Here is a 16,429-nt window from a genome sequence, read left to right on the forward strand (position 1 = left end):
AAGAAACATCTTCACCTTAACTAAACACCTTCTGAGGATTTATCACTCATTGTTTTAAGGATCACCAGCCCCCACATCAATGAGTAAAACTGCTTCTTTTTTTGGTTTGTTTGATTGTCTTTTTGTGAATAGTGCCGGTGTTTTTCTAATGAAATTTTGAGAATCTCGGCAATGTTCATGTTAACATTTTTACTCAAAAAATAAAAATGTTTTACCATTTTAAGATGACAAGATCACAGCGTCAGCCGTGAATAACACACTCTCTAAATGCCAGCATCACCAAAAAGACCAAAGAGCTAGGGAGGCTTCAGAGTTTGCTCAGACTGAGTGAGTCTGTAGAAATGTATTTATTGTGTGTCTTTGTTAAAGGTTTCACTCAGAAATTCAATGATTCAGTTTCCCAGCAAATTGGGGGATTTTCTCTCCTTATATCAGACTGAACAGAACCATAAGAAAATCAAACTTAAATCAGTATTTATATGAATCATTGTCTTTAACACTCTCTCTGGCACAATTTTCCTAAAGGCAGTGGGCCTCTGCACACAGAACACCAAGGTAAGTCCAAGTAATTTCTTTGTTGTACTCACAAACACCGCAAGGAGCCAAAATTGTTACCACACGCAGTGCAATGATCTGGTGTCGACTGTGGGAAAGTTTCCGCCTTAAGTAGCCCAGACATAATCAGCTCAACCAGGTGTGTAATCAGACTCAGATATCAGACTGATAGTCTTATTACTAGTGATGGGCAAAACGAGGATTTGTGAAACACTGAATTGAATCGAAGCTTTGAAACAACCTGAAACCCATCTCCACAGTGACACCTGCTGGCAGATTTGGTTATCACCACATCTCTATGATGCTATCAAATGAAACAATGACAGAGACACGCTCCGCAAGATTCGGTGTTCTTTCACTTAGGGGCAGAAAATCAGCAGCAAACACATCCTGATGGTGTAACTACATTAAGGGAGATCTTTGGCGTTCAACGTGAAACTGCAAACCATCTTTGCTGCACTTTGATTTGTTTTTATTAACCTTTTCCTTAGCCTGATGGTGACACTTTTGAGAGCTACAAAAATCCAGCTGTGAGAATGAATGTTTATGGATTTTCAAACTGAATAACTAAATAATAATGAGGTCAAGCAAAACTATGCTCACATTTTTTTATTGTCCAAATTATTGGGATGTAATTGCTTTGGTTGATTCAATTTTTTTGATTTTATTATTTGTGTATCAACACCTGAGCTGAGCAGTGATTTGCAAGTTTAGTGATATTTGTTCCATGTATGTAGTGCACATGTATGCATCTCTGCCTCTATTTGCATCATCTTTTCATTCAATTAAAAAGGTTTTAGAAGCTTATGTGTTACAGTCTCTTTGCAATACCTGAAGGCCTGCATTTATTTTCAGCTCAGTTCATTCTCGAGCATAAAGATATCAGTTAAAAAATAATCTTTAATCAATGTCCACATACACTAGTTAGTGGAGAGAGTGGGTTCATTGGATAAATGTTGTTAAGGAATGACATATCTTATAAGCCAATGAGCATAACACATTCATCTAAAGTAACAATAACAAAATAGATAATATCACAATAGATATAATGCTGCTCATTTTTTTCAATAGTTTAACCATCAAACACTGATAACTTTCATACAAAACTTACAAAAAATAAAAAAATGATATCACAAAGGGTGCAAATGCTGTAAAGATACTATAATATACAAACAGATGTAGGTTTTCCTACTGCTCCAATATCATTCTATAGACTAACTTTTCAATTAGAATCAAATGCATTTTGAACAACAAACAATAATACACGATAAAACAAACAAGCAAGCAGAAACATTCAAGTTCAGCATCTTTGCAACAAGATCTCAGTGTCTTGGAGCTCAGAGGACCCCTGAAACACACCTCTCCTCCAGCGAGTGGGCAGGTACCAAACTGGAGTCGCACTGGTTAGACGGCAGTGTGATTTTTGTCAGAGCCTTCAGTGAAGAATGAGGAGTATTTCAAATGTCATTCACACAATGTTCATCACTTTCAGAGCATGTCAAATGCTCAGCTCTCAGAAAACAGGAAAAACATATATTGCTGCCATCAAATTCAAAATGACCTTACTTTTTTCTTAAAATGGTACATTTTCCTAGTTTAAACATTTTATGTTTTTTATGTTCTATTGTGAATAAAATTTGAGTGAATGAGATTTGCACATTATCGCATTGGGGTTATTTTTTCTTTTTTTCACATTTCACACAGAATCCCACCTTTTACCTTTTGCATTCACAGGAGGCGTCATTTGGCTCGGTTCTTTTTCCTTGTCTGTTTTATAAGCGAACACTGGAGGGCGCCGTTGTGTCAGATTCAGCGCTCACTGATGTAACGGGACACCAAACTGGGTGTCAGGATGAAGATGACAAAACATCTGGAAGAGGATCAGAACTGTTGGGATTTGTGAGAATCAAACGGACACAATATTTAGAAGTACAGATACTTAAAAAAATACTGTGGTAAAAGTTGAAGTACTGATTCAACTTCTTTCCTCAAGTGAAAAAGAACAGGCTCTGAAATGTACTCAAAGTAAGAAAGTAAAAGCAGCTCTTTGGAGGACGTTTCTACCATGATGCAATGTTTCTTTTCGTTCACCTTATTTACTCTGTTTATACACCACTCTGTATTGAGTCTTTAGTTATTATCAGGGTTATTATAGCTAACGAAAACGAACGAAATAACGAAAACTGAAATTGAAAAAACATTGTCGTTAACTGAAATAAATAAAAACTATAATTAAAAGGAAAAAACGATAACTAATTAAAACTGAATTGTGAGTTTACAAAACTAACTAAAACTAACTGAAATTATCGATAAACTGACTTTCATTTACTTGTTTTTTTGGTTTTTTTTTTTAAGCCTTGTGGATTGATATGAAATCATTGTTTCCGCTCTCCGAGTTTAAGCTGGGAGCGCCACAGGACAACTGTGTGAGTGCGCATGTGCGTGCGCTCACCGCGCTGGTCCGCAAAGTAATGGCTGCGGTCTGCAGAGAAAGCGGCAGAGTCCCGTATGGAGGCTCTTTGAGTACAAACACCTGCACACGACCACAAGGTAATTAACACACACAATCCAGCTACACAAGCATAAATGCGGACATGAGGTCGGACACTTCCGTAGGTTATATACAAAGACCCTGCAGGTTTAATTAGCAGCATCTAACCAAGCTAGCTCCAAAACAGAAGCAGCTTCAGGTGGTGAGAACATCAGGATGCAGATGGATTTGACCTTTGACTCCTTCAAAGAGTTTGTTTTTGTTTAACACCACATGTAGGCGTTATTAATCTGCTGCACTGATGCTGAACTTTATTGTGGAGTTTATTGTAGAATTTATTGAGTTTGGGAGTTCATGTTTTTCTTTGTTTCTCCCTGTTGATGTTCATGTGTGTCCTTAATATTACACACATTTAGCATGTCTTGTGAACAGTTGGTTGTTGACTATATTTCTTTAAACTGTATCTTTTGTCAAGTTTTCATTACACAATAGTCACTTTTGCGCCTTGAATCTTGCACCTGATCAGGTATGAAAATACTAAAACTAATACTGAATCTAACTGAAACTAAGCATGGAACCAAAAATAACAACTAATAAAAATGAGCAAAACCTCTCTGAAAACTACTTAAAACTAACTGAATTAGAGAAAAAAAGTAAAACTAACTAAAACTAAACTATAATGTAAAATCCAAAACTATTATAACCCTGGTTATTATTAATCTCTCTCTTCCACAGCATGTCTTTTGTTCTGTCTCTCTCCCCTCAGCCCCCCCCTCAGCAGATGACCCCCCCCTCCCTGAGCCTGGTTCTGTTGGAGGTTTCTTCCTGTTCAAAGGGAGTTTTTCCTTCCCACTGTCACCAAGTGCTGCTCATAGGGGGTCGTTTTGGCTGTTGGGTTTTCTCTGTATTATTGTAGGGTCTTTACCCACAATACAAAGCGCCTTGAGGCGACTGTTTGTTGTGATTTGGTGCTGTACAAATAAAATTGAATTGAATTGAATTTTAATGTTAGCCCTTTTTTAAAGAAGGAAAAGGTTTAGGGCTTTTCTTTATCTAAACATTTATTTTTGAATGCATATTAAATAAAGCCAAAAGCTTCCAGGCTTGTTTGACAGTGTGCAGAACAAACCTAATGACATGAACACCCAGAAAGCTTAAAAGTCAACCAAACACATCCAAACTTTCATTTAGTTGTTTTTTCCAAGGCTGGCAAAAACCAAAGCTGACTGAACAACTGTGTGGCTATCACAATAAACATAGCATCTTTTCTCATTATATTTTAGTTTATGAATTGATTTCTTGTGTCTTCCACTGAACTACTGAGCAACTGAAACAGTCACACCAATTTTGACTTCTAAACCCGATGAGAATGTGTCCCCACAGACCTGAGTGTTTTTATCTAGCTTTCCCCTGACACGTAGTGGACACTGAGAGACGATATGTGGTATATGTGGAATATGTTTGAAAAGAAAACAGAAGAATTAAATAAGGTGTGCAGTGTTCAGAAAATGCACAAACCAATTTTTGTGGAGGCACTTCATAGGATCAGTAAAATACTGTGATAAACAGCTATAAATCAAATGAGTTCATGAAGCGATGAGGCCATGAGTTCTTCCTGTATCCTCTCATCCTGCTGTACATACTGACAGAAAACACTTTTGTTTAGTTTGCAATTATTTATTCATATAAAGTTGAACAAAAAAAACAATATGAACAAAAATAACAATAATATAATTCAATATGAACTTTATAAACAAAAAAGTTGAGTTAAAGAAAAGAAAACTTAACAAGTAAAACATTCAAAAGTTCATAAAAATTAACAAATAAAAAGTAAAAAAGCTAAACTAAATTAAATAAAGTTTCAACATTCAGTTAAGAAATGGATAGGGGATAGAAGTGGATAGAGGTGAATGGGGACAGGTCTGCAGGGGTCTGAGGGGGGAAATAATGGGCAGGAGCAGCAGGGAGAGCAGGAGCAGCAGAAAATTATACATCAAGCAGACTAAGGGATCAGACAGAAGTGACAGCACTGCAGTGGCAATGGTTTAAAGGGGTCGAATGGCTCCCGGTTCAGATGCAGACACTGCAACACAAACAAGAACGCAGTGAGTCTTCTGAGACTTTTAAAACCACCTTCAAGACAAGATGTTGATTCTTAAACCCGCAGTGAGCAACATTTAATGGATAAATTGAATAAATTGATATGAAATCAGAACGAGGTCAGTTCTTCAGGATATGAGGAGGTTCTGTATGTCAGTTGGATTGTTTTGGAGGAAGTTGTTTTGTCATGGCGTTTCCCATGAAAAAGTCACTGTGATTCCCAGTAATCTCCTCTTACCTGAGCTGCAGGTGGAGCTGCGCCTTCCTCTCCTCTTTTTGCCCTGAAAACAAACACATTAGACTTTTCATGAGCTGATACAAGTTGTGCAGTGACAGTGTTTCATCAGCTTCAGTGCAGTGATGTGGACATTTAGGACTTGTATGTTTTCACTTTGGACTTACGTAGTTAGCTTTGGCAGACCAGTTTGGGTATTTCTGGGCATGGAGCCTCCTCTCTTGATCAGCCTGCTCATAATACTTTGCCTGCTGGTCCCACGACAGCGATTTCCACTGTGGACAGAAGAACACACTGTCAGCGTCCACACTGCTACTACACACAACTACAGGACAGCTGGTACACAGGCACAAACATGAGCATAAAACATTAACAGATGCATGCACTTACCCTCTCTCCCATGACTGCATTAAGGGTGGCATTCCCACTGATGTCCATTTCTGCTTTAACCTTTGCCCTCTGCTCCTTCAGAAAAATCATGAATGCGTTTGGTGGCTTCTTGATGTGCTGCTCTTCCTGCTCGTCCTGACGCTTCCTCTTTCTATAGGAGTAACACAGAGTAAGAGCACATGTTAACACTGTGTACAACTCTGAGGAAAGGATTTTAAAAACACGAGTGAAGCTGTATAGCTGAATCAAAGCTCCATCAAAGAAGGCTGAATACATTCATGCAGGCATCTGCAGATAAATGACAGCTGCAGATCGTGATCCAGTCCCACTCAATAAAGTCTAAAAGCAGCAGAGCAAACTTACTTTGGAGTGGGTGTGTTGACTGCAGGACAGGGTGGAATGAAGTCGCACACCAACACACCGTTCCTATACAGACACAGAGAGACGGGTATGAGATAACAGATGTTCAGCAGCTGTGTTCAATTATATGTGTTTGCGTCTTTTACTTACAATACACTGACAGGACGCAGGTATGGCAACATGCTGTCTGGAATCTGCAGTATGTTGTTATTCTGGAAACATTAAAACCACAGAACAGGTGATCACACAAGATGCAACAGAATCATCAATCCGCCAGATGGCAGTATTTACCCCCTCTTTTAGATGTAAACACTGAATGTGAACATGTGACATCTGTGAGATGAAAACACATCTTGGGGGCTGAAATATGCAGGTGAATAATCACAATGTGCCTGAATGTTTCTGCTGAGGCTCATAAAGGTCAGTAATATGAGGGAGAACAGGAGCTTACTGGGTTTGCAGGAGCAGCAGCAGGGAGAGAAGGAGCAGCAGGGAGAACAGGAGCAGCAGGAGGAGCAGTGGCTGCTATGGGAATGCTGCTCACAGGCCAATGATAGAGCAGGTTCTGTGGAGGGATGGAGAAAGTTCAAAATCCGTAATACTGACACTTAGTACAGCCTTTCAAAGACCACATGATGAGCACCATAGAAACATTCAGTATGTGTAGAGAGACTGAACCCTTGGTAATCTAATCATCACCAGATTCAGAGAAGATTACATGAACAACACAGAGCACAGTGATCAATGGGAGGAGAACATCTTCATGAAACTAGATTCATCCATAGTTTTTATTGTTCTTGACAGCTTCACTTTGCTCTCCTCAATTATTACTTTTGAATTATGACTCAGTGGCAGTGATTACATTTACTGATCAGCAAAGAGTCACACCACAGTTATACACGGCTAAAATACAAGGAAGGGGACAGCAGACATTTTTCCTTCGGCCTGAAGCATCCAACAGTTTTAAGTACCTTTATCAATAAAAGTCTAATGACACTGGTCACCACCTCTGCAGGTCTTACCTGTTCCTGGCTACCTGTCACTGGTTGACTATAGAGGTGAGCTGGCACTGTGGTGGGGGGAGCAGTCACTGGGGGAAATTGTTGCACAATTGCAGGAGGACTCTCTGCAGCTGGCTGAGGGGAGGCGGGTGGCACAGCAGGCAAAGCAGGTGGAGGTGAAGGATCAGCTGTTTCACCACACAGGTCATTTATGAGACTCTCGAGCATAAAATTCATCTCTTCCAACTTCAGTTCATCAATGGCACTGTCTGCTGCTGGCTGAGGGGAGGCGGGTGGCTCAGCAGGCAAACCAGGTGGAGGTGCTGTTTCACCACACAGGTCATTTATGAGACTCTCGAGCATAAAATTCATCTCTTCCAACTCCAGTTCATCAATGGCACTGTCGAGCTCTTGTCTTAAAGATTTCATCTCGATGATGTGCTGTGTGTCTGAACAAAAGAATGACAAACTGTCTGAGATCCTGTGGCACGCATTCATAGGAGGTTTTGGTCCTATTAGAATGGGACCAACATCTTAAACGTCCTACAGAGTTAAACTACGGCCAAGTATTTTGTGGGAACAAGCTACAACTTACCAGTTAAATCAGTTAGTTTTAGAGTATTAAGCAAAAACTTTTATTTGAGTATTTAACTTTCTATAAAGAAGTAAAATACCTGTAAAAGTGTTGTATTTATGAATGAACTGAAACCAAGCTTTAGTTCTTACCTGTACTTTGTAACACAATCAGAGTCAAGTATAATGCACTGTGACACATGCCGTTACCCAGGTATACATAATATAGTGATTTGTTTTCAGTTTGTTTTTTACATATATGTATGTTCAATTCAGTTGTTTTAGACATACATAGTCACCCCTCTTTTTTATATACATAATCTTTATTACTTTAATAATACTAACAAGGTACCTGTTAGTATCTGTATTTTGATTTGATTCAAAAAATTCCTTTCTTTTTAGTTCAGCTTTAGCTAAACCAGTTCACAACATTAATACAAATACTGACATCTATCATTTGGTAACTGCAAATGACTTCATTCACTGCTCTATCACACAACATCTCAACAATTCAAACTGAACTTTTGACAGTTTGTGTTCAAGGGTTGTGTTCAACAGCCAACGACAAGATTTAGAGAAAATATTTATGTAGAAACTCAAATTGTGGATGAAGAATTCCACTGTATAAACCTAAATTACCTTAAAACTGCCTCTAAAAGTACTTACCAATGATGTTCAGAGGTTCTTCTGGTCTATACTGTTAAATGTTTTTACAAAACTGCTTGGAAAGCCTCGAGCTCTGGAGAGTACGTCTTCACAGGCTGAATTTCATAGGTGAAGTGAATCTCTTGCAGTTGAGAATTCTATAGAATGTTGCAGAGTGGTTACATGGTAACATCACTTGTGAACATTCCATTCCACTCCAGTCTGTTTCCAGCATCTCCTCACCCACAGTCTTCATCATGGCTGGATCAAGCTCCTGAGGGGCCCCAGGGCAGTTGGTGGGCCTCCACTGAGCCTACAGTACATATCCATCCATCCATCCATCCATCCATCCATCCATCCATCCATCCATTTTCTTCCGCTTATCCGGGGCCGGGTCGCGGGGGCAGAAGCCTAAGCAGAGAAGCCCAGGCTTCCCTCTCCCCAGCCACCTCCTCCAGCCCATCCGGAGGGACCCCAAGGCGTTCCCAGGCCAGCCGAGATACACAATCTCTCCAGCATGTCCTGGGTCTACCACGGGGCCTCCTCCCGGTGGGACATGCCCGGAACACCTCACCCAGGAGGCGGCCAGGAGGCATCCTAATCAGATGCCCGAGCCACCTCAACTGGCTCCTTTCGATGTGGAGGAGCAGCGGCTCTACTCCGAGCCCCTCCCGGATGGCTGCACTCCTCACCTTATCTCTAAGGGAGAGGCCAGCCACCCTTCGAAGGAAACTCATTTCTGCCGCTTGTATTCGCGATCTTATTCTTTCGGTCACTACCCAAAGCTCGTGACCATAGGTGAGGGTAGGAACGTAGATCGACCGGTAAATCGAGAGCCTCGCTTTTATATATATATAGTTCTTTATGTTAATGTGTCTTTTTCACACATTCATTAAAACACATTGGAAAACTGATAGGCACCAAAAATAATAATAACTTTCTCTGATAATCATAAATGTTAAATACTTCATGTATGTTTAGGGTACAGGCATCAAACCTGCATTTTGTGCTTCTGAGTGTTTACAACACTGTTACTGTGCTATAGATGGATGGATAAATAAATAGAGGTCTATAATAATCAGATCCTGACATGCAGAAATAATATTTGCAGGTTTGTTAAATTGATTAAAAGCTGTTCGTTTTTTAGGTATTATCAATGGCAATCTTTAAGAAAAAAATGAACAAAGTTTGCAAATTAAAATCAGACTGCAGCAGACACTTCATGAAACTACAGTAAAATTATAGCTCCATGTTTTATTGCATACAATAAAATTGATAGGGTTAAAAAAGGTAAAACAAAAAAAGAGCTATTTCCAACTTTTGTAAAATTCTTTATAAATTAAATGTAGAAATATTATTATGATTACATCAGTCAGTCTTTACTGGTATTGCACCAAATCACAAGAAAGAAATCAAGGACTCTTTCTCAGTTTGCCCTGATGCTGACTGGCATATAAAACGCTCAGCTGATCACCTTTACTGCGCCCTCAGGAGGGATCATCAGCCCTCCTTTGTTTTTTTTTTTTTGTTTTTTTTTATACTCTTTATTTAACATTTTTCATTACAATAAAACATACAACACACACTGAACTTGGGGCACTGATTCTTAGTTAAGTATATATATACATTACAAGATATTACACCTAGTTATGCTTCCTTGCTCTTGTATGTTAACCATTTAGACCAACGTTTATTGTAAGAATGTCCTTTCATACGTAAAAGAAATGTCAGTTTTTCCATAGAATGAATCTCCTCCACGACGTCCCTCCAGTGGTCCAGCTGGGGGGGGAGTTTCTTTAGCCAAGATCGTGTAATTGCTTTTTTGCTAGCAATTGATAGAATTTTAAAAAGGTACTCATCCTCTTTTTGAAACAATTCTCCAGATATCAGCCCCAACAGAAAAATTCTAGGATCTTTGGGGATGACATACCCCAAAATTATCCCAGTAGTCTGACAGATCCCATCCCAGTAAGCTGCCAACTTTGGGCAGGACCAAAATACATGAGAATGATTGGCGTTCCGATATCCACATTGTCTCCAACATTGCTGTTCTTCCCCTCTATATCTACTAGTAATTTGCAGTGTAATAAAGTATCTAATTAAACACTTCCATCCAAATTCCCTCCATCTTTTAGAACTGGTAGACGTCTGTTGTGCCACACACATAGAAAGCCAAGCATCCTCTGTAATTTTTACTCCCAATTCCCTTTCCCATTTAGACTTAATATTCAAGGTGTTATTTCCATTATGTTTCTGCAACCCCTTATATAGTTTGGAAACAGTTTTGCATGGGAGGTGCGTATAAGCATTTGCAAAAATGTTCACAATAGTATTACCTTCTGGAGGAACACCTTTTTTAATTTTTGTATTGTAAAAGTGCCTGACCTGGAAATATTTAAATAAATCTCTATTCTCAAGGTTGTAATCCCTTTTCAGTTGCTCAAATGTTTTAAAAGTGTTACCTTCTACAAACTGGCACAAAGCCACAAGCCCTCTATCTTTCCAATCTAAAAAAGAAGAATCTAATTCTCCTGGTCGGAAATTTGAGTTACAGGAGGGCCACATCAGAAGTCCAGTGACATCTGCCAATCTGTACCTATCAACCACTTCTTTCCAGATTAACAACGTATCTTCAACTATACCATTCCCATTTTTGTCTGTAACTATTTTACCTCCCAGACGTGTTTGAGGTTGGACCCCACCCTGGCTAAGTTCAATCTGTTTCCATCTAGTCTCCATTTCCAAGGAGCACCAGCAGACCATGAATCTCATCTGAGATGCGTAATAGTATTCTCTCAAATTTGGAAGAGCCAGACCCCCCTGGTCCCTATTAATTTGGAGTGTTTTAAATTTTACTCTTGGTCTGGTCCCGGACCAAATAAATCTGGAGATCAATCTGTCCCAGGCATGAAACTGTGCGCTAGATATTCTAGTAGGCAATGACATGAAAAGATATAAAAATCGAGGAAGTAGATTCATCCTCACTATTTCCATTCTAGCTGTGAAGTCCAACAATAACCTTGCCCAGGCTGTCAAATCTTTTTGTATGTTTTCAGTAAGATTATCAAAGTTCAAACTAAATAACTCATCCAAGTCTCGAGAAATGAATACTCCTAAATATTTTAGCTTTTTGGCATCCCACCTAAGTCCATATGTCTTTCTTATAAATTTACTAGGTGAGTAGTTAATTGTCAGAACCTGTGTTTTTGTGATGTTTAGACTGTAGCCCGACAGTTGACCAAACTCAGTTAATGCTGACATAACTCTGGGGAGCGTTGTATCTGGATTTTGGAGGTATGTGATTACATCATCTGCAAAGAGGGCAATCTTGTGTTCTATATTTGCAAAACTAACTCCCTTTATCCCATCATCCTCTCTAATGGCCTGTGCCAAGGGTTCAATGAATATTGCAAAAAGCGATGGGCTTAGACAACATCCCTGACGGGTTCCTCTGTGTAGTTGGAAGCTGTTTGTTAGGTGCCCATTGATTTTTACCCTGGCCCGTGGTTCATCATAAAGTGATCGCAAGCACCTAATAAATTGGTTATTAAAGCCCAGGCGCTCTAGTACCTTATATAGAAAAGTCCAGTTGACCCTATCAAAGGCTTTTTCTGCATCTAAACTAATTAATGCGGCACTGAGGCCCTGCTTTTTAGCTTGGTCTAGTATATGCAATGTTCGTCTTATGCTGTCATGGGTTTGTCGGCCTTTGATGAATCCCGTCTGGTCTTCATGTATTAGGTCTAACAAATAATACTCCATTCTCCGAGAAATTATTGATGTAAAAATTTTATAGTCGACATTCAGAATTGAGATTGGGCGATATGATTCGCAGTATTCAACATTTTTCCCTTCTTTAGGGAGGACCGATATTACAGCCTCTCTCCAAGATGGTGGGGTCTCAGCTCTGCTCAATGTCCAGTTCAAAGATTCAAGCAGGACAGGAGATAGCTCCTTCCTGAACGTCTTGTACCATTCATTTGGGAACCCATCGCTACCTGGGCACTTACTACTTTTCAAATGTCCAATAACTGTATCTAATTCTTCCTGTGTGATGGGGGCAGTTAGAGTTTTGTTTTGGGTTAGACCTAGTGAAGGTAGATCCAAAGATGCCAAATAATTATCAATATCAGTTATGTTAACTGATCTTGGGGCAGAATATAGTGTTTTAAAATAATTTTCAAAGGTCTTATGTATTTTATCCATGTCATAGGTTAAATTACCATCAGAGGGTTCTCTAATTTTGGTAATCGAATGCTTCAAATGGTGTTTACGAAGTTGTCTGGCTAAGATCCGGGTAGCTTTTGGGCCTGATTCGTAGAATGTTTGTTTGCAGAATCTTAATTTTCCTCAAGTTCCTCGAGTATCATATCGTTTATTTTGTTTTTAGTTTTTGTTATTTGTTCTAAAAATTCTCCATTGTTAGTCATTTGCTGTTTTAGTTCTAAGTTCCTCAATGTTTTTTCCAGTTCATCGTATTTTAACCTCTTTATTTTTTTAAGGTAAGCAGTTCTAGAAATTAGTCTCCCTCTCATTACTGCCTTGCCCGTGTCCCAGACTAAGGTGGGATTTACCTGCCCATTATTATTGTCTTTTACACATTCCGTTATTTCTTTTCTAATCTCCTTTGTTGTGGATTCATTATTAAGAATACCTATATTTAAGCGCCATAATGTTGTTTTAGGCCTACTAGTCAGACAGATGGACAAATAGATAATATTGTGGTCTGAAATATCAGATGTTCCAATTAAGCATTCCTTCACTTTAGATCTATCAATGGTGTTCATCAGAAACAGGTCAATCCTGGAGTGGACTTTGTGGGTAGAAGAGAAATGGGTAAATTCTCTTTCTTTAATATGGAGACCCCTCCAGACATCAAACAGGCCCATCTCCCCCTCCTTTGTTTTTTTAGTGTGATCAAATGATGTGGGGACATGATAGGAAAATTTAGATACATATTAATCTTTTATGTTAACCATATGTTTAACCAAATTTCAGTACTAAACCTTGCATAGTATTACGATGTAATATGTAGACTAATGTTGAATGTGATTTCACCTTAAATGGAAAGATTAGAGTGAAGAGACAGTGGTCTCATTCCAACCTTTATTATCAGGTAAGAAACATCTTCACCTTAACTAAACACCTTCTGAGGATTTATCACTCATTGTTTTAAGGATCACCAGCCCCCACATCAATGAGTAAAACTGCTTCTTTTTTTGGTTTGTTTGATTGTCTTTTTGTGAATAGTGCCGGTGTTTTTCTAATGAAATTTTGAGAATCTCGGCAATGTTCATGTTAACATTTTTACTCAAAAAATAAAAATGTTTTACCATTTTAAGATGACAAGATCACAGCGTCAGCCGTGAATAACACACTCTCTAAATGCCAGCATCACCAAAAAGACCAAAGAGCTGGGGAGGCTTCAGAGTTTGCTCAAACTGAGTGAGTCTGTAGAAATGTATTTATTGTGTGTCTTTGTTAAAGGTTTCACTCAGAAATTCAATGATTCAGTTTCCCAGCAAATTGGGGGATTTTCTCTCCTTATATCAGACTGAACAGAACCATAAGAAAATCAAACTTAAATCAGTATTTATATGAATCATTGTCTTTAACACTCTCTCTGGCACAATTTTCCTAAAGGCAGTGGGCCTCTGCACACAGAACACCAAGGTAAGTCCAAGTAATTTCTTTGTTGTACTCACAAACACCGCAAGGAGCCAAAATGGTTACCACACGCAGTGCAATGATCTGGTGTCGACTGTGGGAAAGTTTCCGCCTTAAGTAGCCCAGACATAATCAGCTCAACCAGGTGTGTAATCAGACTCAGATATCAGACTGATAGTCTTATTACTAGTGATGGGCAAAACGAGGATTTGTGAAACACTGAATTGAATCGAAGCTTTGAAACAACCTGAAACCCATCTCCACAGTGACACCTGCTGGCAGATTTGGTTATCACCACATCTCTATGATGCTATCAAATGAAACAATGACAGAGACACGCTCCGCAAGATTCGGTGTTCTTTCACTTAGGGGCAGAAAATCAGCAGCAAACACATCCTGATGGTGTAACTACATTAAGGGAGATCTTTGGCGTTCAACGTGAAACTGCAAACCATCTTTGCTGCACTTTGATTTGTTTTTATTAACCTTTTCCTTAGCCTGATGGTGACACTTTTGAGAGCTACAAAAATCCAGCTGTGAGAATGAATGTTTATGGATTTTCAAACTGAATAACTAAATAATAATGAGGTCAAGCAAAACTATGCTCACATTTTTTTATTGTCCAAATTATTGGGATGTAATTGCTTTGGTTGATTCAATTTTTTTGATTTTATTATTTGTGTATCAACACCTGAGCTGAGCAGTGATTTGCAAGTTTAGTGATATTTGTTCCATGTATGTAGTGCACATGTATGCATCTCTGCCTCTATTTGCATCATCTTTTCATTCAATTAAAAAGGTTTTAGAAGCTTATGTGTTACAGTCTCTTTGCAATACCTGAAGGCCTGCATTTATTTTCAGCTCAGTTCATTCTCGAGCATAAAGATATCAGTTAAAAAATAATCTTTAATCAATGTCCACATACACTAGTTAGTGGAGAGAGTGGGTTCATTGGATAAATGTTGTTAAGGAATGACATATCTTATAAGCCAATGAGCATAACACATTCATCTAAAGTAACAATAACAAAATAGATAATATCACAATAGATATAATGCTGCTCATTTTTTTCAATAGTTTAACCATCAAACACTGATAACTTTCATACAAAACTTACAAAAAATAAAAAAATGATATCACAAAGGGTGCAAATGCTGTAAAGATACTATAATATACAAACAGATGTAGGTTTTCCTACTGCTCCAATATCATTCTATAGACTAACTTTTCAATTAGAATCAAATGCATTTTGAACAACAAACAATAATACACGATAAAACAAACAAGCAAGCAGAAACATTCAAGTTCAGCATCTTTGCAACAAGATCTCAGTGTCTTGGAGCTCAGAGGACCCCTGAAACACACCTCTCCTCCAGCGAGTGGGCAGGTACCAAACTGGAGTCGCACTGGTTAGACGGCAGTGTGATTTTTGTCAGAGCCTTCAGTGAAGAATGAGGAGTATTTCAAATGTCATTCACACAATGTTCATCACTTTCAGAGCATGTCAAATGCTCAGCTCTCAGAAAACAGGAAAAACATATATTGCTGCCATCAAATTCAAAATGACCTTACTTTTTTCTTAAAATGGTACATTTTCCTAGTTTAAACATTTTATGTTTTTTATGTTCTATTGTGAATAAAATTTGAGTGAATGAGATTTGCAAATTATTGCATTGGGGTTTTTTTTTCTTTTTTTCACATTTCACACAGAATCCCACCTTTTACCTTTTGCATTCACATTTCAATATGATGGAGCTGACAGCATCAGCGGTGTGAAGACAAAGGACAGCTACAGCAAATGTCTTAGTGAGATTTGACTTTCTGTTCAGATTCATGAACTGTTTAAGCTTTTTTTTTTAATACACCTGAAACATCAGGCCAAAATAAAGACTCTATAGAATGATGTCAGAAACTGTCTGAGTCATATAAGGAAAATAAGTGTACAATGTATCACAAAAGTGAGTAGACCCCTCACATTTCTGCAGATATTTAAGTATATCTTTTCATGGGACAACACTGATAAAATGACACTTTGACACAATGAAAAGTAGTCTGTGTGCAGCTTATATAACAGTGTAAGTTTATTCTTCCCTCAAACTAACTCAATATACAGCCATTAATGTCTAAACCAGCAGCAACAAAAGTGAGTACACCCCCAAGAGACGACACCCATAAATGTCCAGATTGAGCACTGCTTGTCATTTCCCCTCCACTCTCTCATACTGGTCACTGAAAGTTCCAACATGGCAAATAATGGCAAAGAACTCTCTGAGGATCTTAAAAGACGAATCGTTGCTGTACATGAAGACTGTTACAGTGGCTTGCAAAAGTATTCATACCCCTTGAACTTTTCCATATTTTGTCACATTACAAGCACAAACATAATTATATTTCACTGGAATTTAATGTGAA

General features: G+C 38.5%; 1 protein-coding gene across 1 annotated transcript; it reads right to left on the reverse strand.

Moving 5' to 3' along the window:
• Positions 1 to 5,266: 5,266 nt before the first annotated feature.
• LOC115773036 (transcription factor 7-like 1-B) lies at positions 5,267 to 6,702 on the reverse strand. Its single transcript, XM_030719533.1, has 6 exons — positions 6,583 to 6,702; positions 6,282 to 6,343; positions 6,135 to 6,197; positions 5,772 to 5,922; positions 5,549 to 5,656; positions 5,267 to 5,427 (listed from the first exon to the last, which is right to left on the reverse strand). Exons 2-6 carry the CDS (start codon positions 6,311 to 6,313, stop codon positions 5,332 to 5,334), a joined length of 450 nt encoding a protein of 149 aa, XP_030575393.1. The 5' UTR covers positions 6,314 to 6,343; positions 6,583 to 6,702; the 3' UTR covers positions 5,267 to 5,331.
• Positions 6,703 to 16,429: the final 9,727 nt, after the last annotated feature.

This window comes from Archocentrus centrarchus, chromosome 22, assembly GCF_007364275.1.
Source record: "Archocentrus centrarchus isolate MPI-CPG fArcCen1 chromosome 22, fArcCen1, whole genome shotgun sequence".
Classification (NCBI taxonomy): Eukaryota; Metazoa; Chordata; class Actinopteri; order Cichliformes; family Cichlidae; genus Archocentrus; species Archocentrus centrarchus.

Bases quoted from the DNA above. Each gene is read 5' to 3' on its own strand.
- LOC115773036 (XM_030719533.1), bottom strand. From the start codon at position 6,313: ATGTTGCCATACCTGCGTCCTGTCAGTGTATT. The intron at 5,657-5,771 runs GTAAGTGCATGC...TTCTGTCCACAG, and splicing joins ATGCAGTCATGGGAGAGAGG to TGGAAATCGCTGTCGTGGGA. The intron at 5,428-5,548 runs GTAAGTCCAAAG...GTTTGTTTTCAG, and splicing joins GGTCTGCCAAAGCTAACTAC to GGCAAAAAGAGGAGAGGAAG.